General features: G+C 42.2%; 2 protein-coding genes across 2 annotated transcripts; one reads left to right on the top strand and one right to left on the bottom strand.

The window, feature by feature from the left end:
- Positions 1–240: 240 nt before the first annotated feature.
- On the bottom strand, positions 241–3,438 carry snrnp35 (small nuclear ribonucleoprotein U11/U12 subunit 35). The gene is made up of 2 exons (XM_008113688.3): positions 3,171–3,438; positions 241–1,434 (listed from the first exon to the last, which is right to left on the bottom strand). The coding sequence occupies exon 2, from the start codon at positions 1,429–1,431 to the stop codon at positions 649–651; it is 783 nt and encodes a 260-aa protein (XP_008111895.1). The 5' UTR covers positions 1,432–1,434; positions 3,171–3,438; the 3' UTR covers positions 241–648.
- A 74-nt stretch (positions 3,439–3,512) lies between these two features.
- Positions 3,513–10,627, top strand: rilpl2 (Rab interacting lysosomal protein like 2). Its single transcript, XM_062958670.1, has 4 exons — positions 3,513–3,937; positions 6,016–6,167; positions 8,285–8,377; positions 10,016–10,627. Exons 1-4 carry the CDS (start codon positions 3,578–3,580, stop codon positions 10,026–10,028), a joined length of 618 nt encoding a protein of 205 aa, XP_062814740.1. The 5' UTR covers positions 3,513–3,577; the 3' UTR covers positions 10,029–10,627.
- Positions 10,628–11,745: the final 1,118 nt, after the last annotated feature.

Here is an 11,745-nt window from a genome sequence, read left to right as displayed (position 1 = left end):
CTGCTAAATTCTGCACTGACATTGCTGGATCCCAAAGGCATGGATACAGGAGTGCAAATAATGAGTAGCTGTGTTCCAGTCGACACTTTTGGGGACCATTGTTGACATCCCAACTCAAACATAGACCTCATGCAGTCCCCAAAGGTCGTTTCCGCTCTAGCCACAGTTCCCACAAAGCAGTTGTCTAGTCAGGCCGGCCATATTAGAAAAGGGAATGGACACCACGGTTGGATATGCAAACAGAGTGAATGTGTGTCTTTATTGAAGATTCAGGGTGTTGCAAGGTAAAACAGGCAATAAACAGGGTTTAAAGGGGATGGGTGGGTGGGGAGGCAATGTCAATTGCAGATCTTTTTAATATTCTAAATAAACTATTTCTGAATTAAGGGTTTTTTTGTTGTGGTTTTTTGCACAATCGATGGGAAAGGGTTGGGTTTGGGCAAACATTTGTCTTAATTAATCCAGGATGGTCTCACAGCTCGGGCATCACTGAAGACATTCCCTCCGTTTGGATTCCACTGATATATTGTTGACATCAGAATGGGGAAAAATTACTTTCTGGTGGTTTGTAACACTGGTGATATTCACGAGAAAGCTTGGCGCAGATGCACAACGAGAGAGATGGCTGTCCTCCCGCCACATCGTCTATCAGTGCCCCTCTTCATCCCGGGCTTTCTTCAAGCTGTGGTCCCGGCTTCGGTCTTTCCTCTCTCGGTCTCGGTCCCTTCCCTCCCTCCCACGGTTCCTTTCCTCCCGACCGTGCCGTTCTCGCTCCCTCTCGCCCCAGCCTTGCGCCCGGTCCCGTTCCGACCGCCGCTGTTCTCTGTTCCTGTCATGATCCCGGTCCCTTGTCTTCCCGTCCCTGGACCACACTCGATCTCTTCTTTCCATCGGTCCCTCTCCATAAAAATCGCTTTTCATCGCAGGCAAGTTGATGGGCTTCCGGAAGGGCCGGTCTCGGCCTCCGAACCGCAGCTGCCCCGATTCCTTTTTGCCCCCAAAGCCGCCCCCAAGACGCCGAGGGATCCATCCTTTCAGCGTCCTCTCCAGCTCAAAGTCCACAAAGATCTCTCGCTGGTCGATCACCAGCCTGTTGGCGTCTCGGTGGGCTTTGATGAGTGCCCGCTCCTCTTTGTACTCGACGAAGGCGTAGCCCTTGGAAAAGCCGGTGACCAGGTCCCGCACCAGGCGGATCTTCCGGATGTCTCCGTACCGGGAAAAGACCTCCTTCAGCTTGTCCTCGGTGGTCTGCAAGTTGAGCCGGGCCACAAACAGGGTGAGGTGGGGGTCTCCCGAAACGCCTTTGTTGGGGACGTAGCGGGCCAGCATGGCCCTCCAGACCGCGCGGTCGTGGGGTTCCTCGTCGGTGCCATCGATGCTTCCTGCTTTGAGGGGATCATACTCTTTGGCAATGGGGGCCCACTCGTTCATTCTCTGGGAGGGAAAAAGACAGCACCACAAAGCTTTAGTATCCCTTCTTTCATCGGACTCTGTCCCAGGACATTTAGGGGGTTGCCTAATTCCCACTGCTGGAGAAGTAAATCCCAGGTTCAATCTCAACAAAATCAAACTTTTTGCAAGCATCAGAAATAATATAATCTTAATAATAATAATAATTTTATACCTCGCCCCATCTCCCCAAAGGGACTCGGGGCACCTTACATGGGGCCAAGCCCAGGCCAAACAAGCAATACAAAACACAACAATAAAACAAATTATAAAACTAATAAGGTCACATAAAATAGACATACTTTGATAAAATGAGAGCGTAGTGCAGTTTAAATCCATTTCCATGCTGATTTTACATGTGTCTTTATTTTTTTTCCATCACGTCAACTTTTAAAGATATGACAAATGGTACATTAGAGCCAACTACAGTAGAGTCTCACTTATCCAAGCCTCTGGATTATCCAAGCCATTTTTGTAGTCAATGTTTTCAATATATCATGATATTTTGGTGCTAAATTCGTAAATACAGTAATTACAACATAACATTACTGGGTATTGAACTACCTTATCTGTCAAATTTGTTGTATAACATGATGTTTTGGTGCTTAATTTGTAAAATCATAACCAAATTTGATGTTTAATAGGCTTTTCCTTAATCTCTCCTTATTATCCAAGATACTCGCTTATCCAAGCTTCTGCCGGCCCATTTAGCTTGGATAAGTGAGACTCTACTGTAATAATAATAATACAATATTAATAATAACACACTATCATAATTGTATATTTATAATACATGTAATATTACTAATAATATTGCAATATAGAGGTATAGTACGATATAGTAATATACAATGTTTATAATGTGCTATACTAATAATATAATATATTGTATGTATATATACCTTGTAAGCTGCCCTAAGTCCCTTCGGGTGAGAAGGGCGGGATATAAATGTTGCTAATAATAATAATAATAATAATAATAATAATAACTACTACTGTAAAGTCTGCACATTTCGCGTCATATTAGTGTAACACAAGCCAAAAAGTATTTTTAACAGATATTATTTTAGGTCATTCTTATAGGTTTTTTTGCGCTGTGTTTATTTTTTCTCTATCAGTGTATGTGAAAGGGATCTTGGAGTCATAGGCTGGATCTACACTGCCCTATATATATATATATATATATATATATATATATATATCCCAGGACCTGATCCAGGATAATTATCTGCTTCTCCCAGATTATGTGGCAGTGTAGACTCATTTATTTACAACATTTATATCCCGCCCTTCTCACCCAAAGGAACTCAGGGCAGCATACACGTTATATATACATATAATATATTATATTATTAGTATAGCACATTATAAACATTGTATATTACTATATTGTACTATACCTCTATATTGCAATATTATTACTAATATTACATGTATTATAAATATACAATTATAATAGACTCCTGTAATCCATTTCATGGGCCAGAGTAGATCCAGCCTTACTGGGCAACAAGCTGAACCTGAGCCAACAGTGTGTTGTAGCAGCAGCTCAAAAAGCCAAGGCGATTCTTGGCTGCATCTGGGAAGGATCTCCCTCCCATTCCCCAAACGCTAGGCCCTAGATGTGCTCTCTCCCTTCCAAAAAGCCCCTTCCCAGGGCTCTAGTCCCTAGGAAGCCTCCTTCCCAATGGAGTCTGGAGAAGAAGAAGCCCAACACTCACCCGCCACGTTTGGAACGCCCTGCGCAGGCGGGTTGAGAGAGGGGCCGTTTCTTGTCCGCAGCCGCCGATTCGCCACAAACGGAGACAAACACTCCGCTTCCAGGATGAGACTGACTCTGTAGAGGATAAGAAGGGCTCTTTTGTGTTGTAGGGTATAAGAAGGGCCCTTTTCCGATGGCGTCACCGGCGGCGGTTGTTTGTGGCGAATCTGCCGAGCGGAAGAAAAGAAGAAATGACGGCTCGTTTTTTGGACGCGGCACTGGGAACGAAACCCCGCCTCCGTTGCCACGGTTACCCAAACTCCACCTCCTCGAAGCTGGGCTGCGGCTTCCTGATTGGCTGCTTGGTTGGCCGGAGTGGAGAGGAAAAGTTTGGAAGGCGGAAGTGGGTCTGAGATCGGGCTGGGCATGGAGGCGGACGGGAGGCCGGAGCAGGAGGAGGAGGGAGAGGGAGGCCGGCCGGGCGGGCTGGGCGCGGATCCGGAGCGGGCCTTGGCTAAGAGCGCCTTCCAGCTGACGGCCGAGGATGTCTACGACCTGGCCTACGTGCTGGGGCGGGAGCTGCACCAGCTGAGCGCCGAGCCCCGCGCCCAGGTGCCCGCCCGGGTGGCCCAGCTCCAGTTCAAGGTGGTCGGCGTGCTGGAGATGCTGGAGGCGCTGGTGGAGGACAACAACCTGGCCCTGGAGGCCCTCCGCCTCGAGAGAGACAGCCTCCGGAGGCAGCTGGACGAGAGCCGCGCCCACAGCCAGGGACAGGGCCCCCAACAGGTGGGAGCAGCCTGGCCGTCTCTCGGGGATGCTTTGATTGTGTCTCTTTTGGAAATCTCCTCAAGTTGCACGCAACCAGATGGAATATGCAAGACATTTGGCTTCAGTTGTTAGACTGACTGACCTGTTCTCTCTGATCTGTTCGGAAAAATAGAGATTGGCCAGTGCAGATGAAAGGAGAGAGGGCGCAATAGAAATCATGTTTTATTATTATTATATTATTCTTATAAAAAGTGTTTTTCAGTGCCCAAAAAGATATACCGTATATACTCGAGTATAAGGCCCGGGCTGTGGCGCAGGCTGGTGAGCAGCCAGCTGCAACAAATCACTCTGACCAAGAGGTCATGAGTTCGAGGCCAGCTTGGAGCCTACGTTTGTCTCTGTCTTTGTTCTATGTTAAGGCATTGAATGTTTGCCTTATATGTGTAACTAGCTGTGCCCGGCCACGCGTTGCTGTGGCGAAGTCTGGTGGTCTGGGAAATAAAGTATTGAGAAATTGGTGGTAGTTAAGGTCAAGGGTCAAGGTTTCCCTTGACTTTAAGTCCAGTCATGTCTGACTCTGGGGGTTGGTGCTCATCTCCATTTCTAAGCCAAAGAGCCAGCGTTGTCCGTAGACTCCTCCAAGGTCATGTGGGATGACTGTATGGGGCAGTGTTACCTTCCCGCCGGAGCAGTACCTATTGATGCACTCACATTTGCATGTTTTGAACTTCTGGGTTGGCAGAAGCTGGGGCTAACAGTGGGGGCTCTCTCCGCTCCCCCAATTCAAACCTTTCGGTCCAGAAGTTCAGCAGCTCAGCACTTTAACATGCTGCGCCATTATTTCCTAAAGGTTGTGAATATACAGTATTTCTGATTTTTTTTTTGTCTGTTGGAGGCAAGAATGAATGCTGCAATTAGGAAAAATTATTAGGATGTAATGGCCTTGCAGCTTTAAAGCCTGGCTGTTTCCTCCCTGAGTGAATTTTTTGTTGGGAGGTGTTAGCTGGCCCTGATTGTTTCCTGTCTGGAATTCCCTTGTCTTCTGAGTGTGGTCCTTTATTTACTGTCCTGATTGTAGAGGTTTTTAAATACTAGTCGTCAGATTGTGTTCTTTTTCCATGGTTTCCTCCTCCTTTCTGTTGAAATTGTCCACACGCTTGTGGATTTCAGTGGCTTCTCTGCGTAGCCCGATGTGGTGGTTGTGAGAGCCTCTTTTCGCTTTTGGAGAAAAGAGAAGTGCTCCTCTGCTCCGCAGTTTGGTGCTTAGCCTTTTAACTTCCTCCATGTTTACAAGTCTCACTTGGTGCACTTTGATCCGCCCATCCTTATGTTTTATTGATGTGTTTTTAACTTTGTCTTATTAATGGTTTGATTTTAATCGTATCTTTTCATTTGTGCGTTTTGGGTATTTGATGTTTTTGTATGTATACTCTTTTGTAAGCCGCCCTGAGTCCCTGCGGGGAGATAGAGGCGGGGTACAAGAATAAAATTATTATTATTTTATTATGACACAGCAAACAAGATAGATATGCTGGATTTCATATCACAGAACCACAAGTCGAACACTTCCCAAGTGTCTAGGACTGTGTGATGTATTTTCGGATGATGCATGCAGATCCCAGCAGGGTGGCCTTTTGCAGTTGGCAGATCGTGATTTTGTCAATGTCTATTGTTTCCAAATGCCGGCTGAGATCTTTTGGTACGGCACCCAGTGTGCCCATCACCACTGGGACCACCTGCACTGGTTTCTGCCAGAGTCTTTGAAGTTCAATCTTGAGGTCCTGAGAGCGGCTGAGTTTTTCCTGTTGTTTTTCGTCAATGCGACTGTCACCTGGGATGGTGACATCAATGATCCAAACTTTTTTCTTTTCCACAACTGTGATGTCTGGTGTGTTGTGTTCCAATTATTATTATTATTATTATTATTATTATTATTATTATTATTATTATTATTATTACGGAATCTCGCTTGTATTCAGCGGAGGGTTTGGAATGCTAGACCTCTGCGTCTTCTGTCCCTAGGGCGACTGGGCCATTTGGGGAGTTTTTTGGGCACCTCTGTCCCTGATTCTTACCACTTGCCTCCGCTCTTTCAGGTGAACCTTGGGCCCGACAAGATGGTCATAGACCTTACGGACGCTAACCGGCCCCGCTTCACCCTTCAGGAGCTGCGGGAGGTGCTCCAGGAGCGCAACCAGCTAAAGGCCCAGTTGCTGGTGGCGCAGGAAGAGCTCCAGTGCTACAAGAGGTGAGCGGCCGGCACTTCTCGGGAACGTTCTTGGGGCGGATTCGCACGCAAGCCCCTCGCGTGCCCTGGGCAGATCAGGAGGTGCATCCTGTGTCTCCAATTAAACTCTGGATGAACCAAGGATGGAGGGTTTCCACAGTGCTCTCCATTGATATCGCTGCGAGTCTGAGCGATTGGAGACAAACGGCAGAACAGCGTTCCGCTCCGTGATTGTTCCGCTCCATCAAGGGACACAATTCTGGATATTGTGTCTATGCTTTGGTTCTCCTTGTGGAGAGAAAAAATGGGGTATCAATAAACAACAACAATAATAATATATTATCATTAATAATTAGACTCAAGTCGCTCCTGACACAGAAAAAAAACTACTACAGTAGAGTCTCGCTTATCCAACGTAAAGAGGCCGGCAGAACGTTGGATAAGCAAATATGTTGGACAATAAGGAGAGATTAAGGAAAAAACTATTAACCATCAAATTAGGTTATGATTTTACAAATTAAGCACCAAAACATCATGTTATACAACAAATTTGACAGAAAAAGTAGTTCAATACGCAGTAATGTTATGTTGTAATGACTGTATTTACGAATGTAGCATCAAAATATCATGATATATAGAAAACATAACAAAAATGCGTTGGATAATCCAGAACGTTGGATAAGTGAGACTCTACTGTACTAATAATAAGAACATGTTGCCCCTGCCAGCATGGCACATCCAGGTTGCTGGCTAGGCCACTGATCTCAAAACTAGGCAGTGATAGGCAAAACTAGGCATGTTCCTGTACATGAAGGCTCCAATTCGCTGGACATATAAACCTCTCCTTGTCATTTTTATTATTTTTTCAATGTGCAAAAGTGCCGCCATTTCCGAGCTGTCAATGCTTTCATTTTCCCCTTGTGAAACAAGCTCTTGGTGTCTGCACAAAAGTCATAGCAAACAAAGTGGTGAAAGAATTGCACTATGGAACACTATGATTTTTTTTTTGTTCCTGGGTTGTCAATGCCATTTCATAATTGGTTCTGTCAAAAAAAAAAACATGGGTAAAGTTGATCAGACTGCAGAATGGGACATCCTGCAGCACATTTTGCGATAGGCTTCAATGAATATCTCATTGAGTCTCAACCAGTTTGACATACCGTATATACTCGAGTATAAGCCGACCCAAATATAAGCCGAGGCACCTAATTTTACCACAAAAAAACTGGGAAAACATTGACTCCAGTATAAGCCGAGAGTGGTAAATTTCAGAAATAAAAATGAATACCAATTAATAATAATAATAATAATAATAATAATAATAATAATAATAATAACAACTTTATTTTTATTCCCCACCCCATCTCCCCGAAGGGACTCGGGGCGGCTTACATGGGGCCTGGCCCGATAAAACAAACAAATAACAGTAACAAAGCAATAAAACAATTATCCCAGTAAAAAACACCAACATCAATAAAAACAATCATTAAAATCAACAAGCAGGATACAGTGTTAAAAACAGGAGACTAATTCGTAGATCCCAGGCTAAATTAAATTAATCAGTAGATTAAATGTTTTTAAATATTTACATAAAGCTCTATTTTAAGATAAGATTGTCTAACTCTGATTAAATCATTATTCTCATCTTCAATGTAAATGTGCTTATGTATCCTTTTAATAATAATAGAGTAAAATAATACGTGTAGTAATAGAGTAAAATAATAAATATAATAATAAGATCAGAGTGAAATAACAAATGTATTAATAAAAATAAATATAGAGTATAATAAATGTAATAGTAGCAACAATAATAGAGAAAAATAATAAATGTAATAATACCAATAATAACAGAGAAAAATAATAAATGTACCATATATTTTTGAGTATAAGCTGACCCAAATATAAGCCAAACAGGACCCTCACCCGAGTATAAGCCGAGGGGGGCTTTTTCAGTCTTAAAAAAAGGGCTTATACTCGTGTATATACAGTATATACATGGCAGCCACAAAAATGGGCACCGGTAGTTGTGATTCTGGAATTTTGTTGCATAGTGTTATGGGAAAGCTAGGGATGCAGTGTTGTCCAGAGCTTTGATTTTTGCACGAAGTAATGTCTCCGTTCTCCCTTTACGTCCGCAGTGGCTTCATCTCACAGAAGCAGGACTGGGTTGAGCCGACAGAAGCTTCTGGGCCCAGCAAAGGAAGGGAAGAGAAAGCCATCATCCGGCGCCTGTGAGTACGATGGCAGCGTCTTCTTTGGTGGGCCAGTTTGAAAAGACCAGAATAGAAAACAGAAAGGCATTCTAACTTCCAGTTGGAGTACCTTTTATGAACCATCAAACCATTTCAGATCCTACCAGCAAGTTAGAAGACTCTATTATTGAGTAATCTATATATATAAAAATGAGTGATGGCATCACGGCGACCAACAAAACAACAAAACTACAGGCCCCCCAACCTCGAAATTTGACAACACAACCCATCATCCATGCCTCTAGGTTGATACAACAAAAAAAGAAAAATAAAGTCTTAATTAGAGGGAGAACAATAATTGTTTTTATCCAATTGCTGCCAGTTAGAGGACTAATCTCTGCCCACTTGGTCTCCTAGCAACCAACTCAGCCCAGGAGACAGGCAGACTTAGGCCTCAGCCTGTTCCACAGATTATCTAATTTGCACTGGATTATATGGCAGTGTAGACTCAAGGCCCTTCCACACAGCTATATTACCCATTTATAATCTTACATTATCTGCTTTGCACTGGATTATCTGGACTCCACACTGCCATATAACCCACTTCAGTGTGCATTTTATACAGCTGTGAAGAAGGGGCCTCATATAATCCAGTTCTAAGCAGATAAGATTATAAATATAATATGTAATAATTACTGTGATATAGAATCATAGAATAGTAGAGTTGGAAGAGACCTCATGGGCCATCCAGTCCAACCCCATTCTGCCAAGAAGCAGGAAATTGCATTCAAAGCAATTAATAATAATACAGAACAATATAATCTCTAAAATCAGGACAGTAAATAAAGAGCAACACTCTGAAAGCATAAGCCACAGCAACACGTGGCCGGGCAAAGCTAGTATATGATAATAATACTTTATTTATATTCCGTCCTTCTCTCTGTGGGGACTCAGAGCGGATTACAGTATATATAATAATATATAATAATAAGATTTTAATGTAATACAATATAATAATAATAATACACTATTATCATGGTATATTTATATTACATGTAATATTACAAATAATATTACAATATAGTGTTATAGCACAATATAGCAATAAATAATGCTTATATTGTGCTATACGAATAATATAATATATTGTATGTACATACGACTTGTAAGCCGCTGTGAGTCCCCTTTGGGGTGAGAGGGGCGGGATATAAATGTCGCTAATAAATAATAATAAACAGATACAGGCAAATATTCATTGTCTTGTTGCAATACAATGAGACACACATACACACAGGCAAAGGCTTCTCCTTTCATTTCTGGCCTCGGGAGGTGGTGTTTTTCTCCATTTCCAAGCCGAGAAATCTGCATTGTGTGACCGACATGACTGCTTGGAGCGTCTTTATGCCTTTCCCGCTGAAGCAGTACCTATTTATCTACTCACGTTTGCATGTTTTGGAACTGCGAGGTTGGCAGGAGCTAGGGCTGACAGCGGGAGTTCATCCTGTCCTGCGGATTTGAACTGCCAAGGGTTTAACTCACGGCACCAGGATGGGGCCTTTGGATCCTGCCCTGAGCCTCCCAGGATAAAAAAAGTTTTACTAAAATGCCATTTTTAGCCTAAATTATTTTGGGTCTCTGCAATGGGATTCAAGCCTTTCTGCTCTTGTATGTCTACAGGTTCAATTTTTAAAGGCCTCGAGGAGGTTCCTCCTGTTTTTCCGTTCAGAGGCTCAGGCCGCAGAGACCAAGCAGCAATGCCGCGATGCCGAGAACTGCAATTTTCAACGACGTTTGTCTGTCTCGTCGTCTGCAGCCCCTGGAAGCGCCAGCATCTCTTGTGTCAAAGTTATAATGCAAAGTTAGCACCTTTTCTACTTTTGATCTCCTTATTGGCATAAACCAGCACTGGGGAATTAGTAGCCGTACAGATTAGTTGGACTACAAGTCCCATCACCCCCCCACTCTTGCCTTAAGGAATGCCGTAGATTCTTGTTTTGAGAGGAACTGCCGAGGAAAATAGTGCTATTTGTGGGTAGTACAGAGTGACGGTGCTTGAGGAGGGATTGAACTAGCAGATATGCACTTGGGGACCAACATTGAATGAGAATTTTGTCATATTTTTTTTTAATGGAAGGGGTTTTGAGAGCGACACTGTTGAACATGAGCTCAGTGGCTTCCCAGTGTAAAGAACAGCACTACCTCTCTCTCATCTCTGTTACAAACATCCTACTGGAAAATGCTTCTGTGTTTACTAAGAGCCGAAATAAATTTCTTACTTTGTTCTTAGAATCATTTCAGAGTTGTTTGTAAGCATCACTGGAGGTGTTCTTTCGAAAGGGAGTCATTCAGTGGAGCAACAAAGCCCAGAATCCCCCAAATGGTTGGTAGAGTGACGATTTCTATACTTTTCTATTATGCGTATAATAGTAATAATATGATTTTGTAATACAATATAATATTAATTATATATTACATGTAATATTATTGATAATATTACAATATATAGATATAGTACAATACGGTAATTTATTGCCAGTATTGTGCTATGCTAATAATATAATATTGTATGTAAATTTAATTTGTAAGCCGCTCCGAGTCCCCTTCGGGGTGAGAAGGGCGGGATATAAATGTATTAAATAAATAAAGTAATTAATTAAATAAATTTTCTTGTCATCGAAGGCTTTGAAAGACCTCTATTTTCTGCAGAACCGTAACTCTATCCCTGATATCAAAATACCATAATATTCTAGAGTTGGGACCGACTTAAGGTCATCCAGTCCAACCTCATTTGGCCATGCGAGGAAACACAACCCAAACCGTCTGAACAGATGGCCAGTCTCTGTTCAAAAACCCAAGGAAGGTGACTCCACCACATACTGATCTATTCCGGATGTTTTAGGCTAATTCAAATGCCTCGCCCAATTTCCTATTATAATGTCTAGTTGTTTTTTTTTATAAAATAAAATTTTATTAGTGTTATTTTCAACATAAACATATAATAAAATAAATTACAGAACTAAGAAAAAAGGGAAAAAAGAGAAAAAAGTTTTAAAAAAGTAAAAATTAAACAGACAAAAAACAGACAAAAACATGTAAAGTATAAAATAAACTTCCAACTATTGCATGGTGTCGCTCAATCTCTTTTTTTTTTCCTTTAATAAGTTCTCAAATTCATCCTGGTAACCCAGATCATTACTTTTCTCTTGTTGTGAGGTTTAGTACTTAATCTAGTATTATTAGATCTCAAATTAAGATCTTTATTTTTTCCTCTCTTAAATATTTTTTAATCATTTCCCAGTCCGTTTATTTTCTAGTTTTCCATTTGTTGTCTAGTTATTGAGTGAATTTTACTTTGCATAGTTTATGGATAATATCCCCGTGTCCCAAATGGCTTTCATCTCAAAAAC

Source organism: Anolis carolinensis, chromosome X, assembly GCF_035594765.1.
Source record: "Anolis carolinensis isolate JA03-04 chromosome X, rAnoCar3.1.pri, whole genome shotgun sequence".
Classification (NCBI taxonomy): Eukaryota; Metazoa; Chordata; class Lepidosauria; order Squamata; family Dactyloidae; genus Anolis; species Anolis carolinensis.
This window is presented reverse-complemented; position numbering and strand designations above follow the sequence as displayed.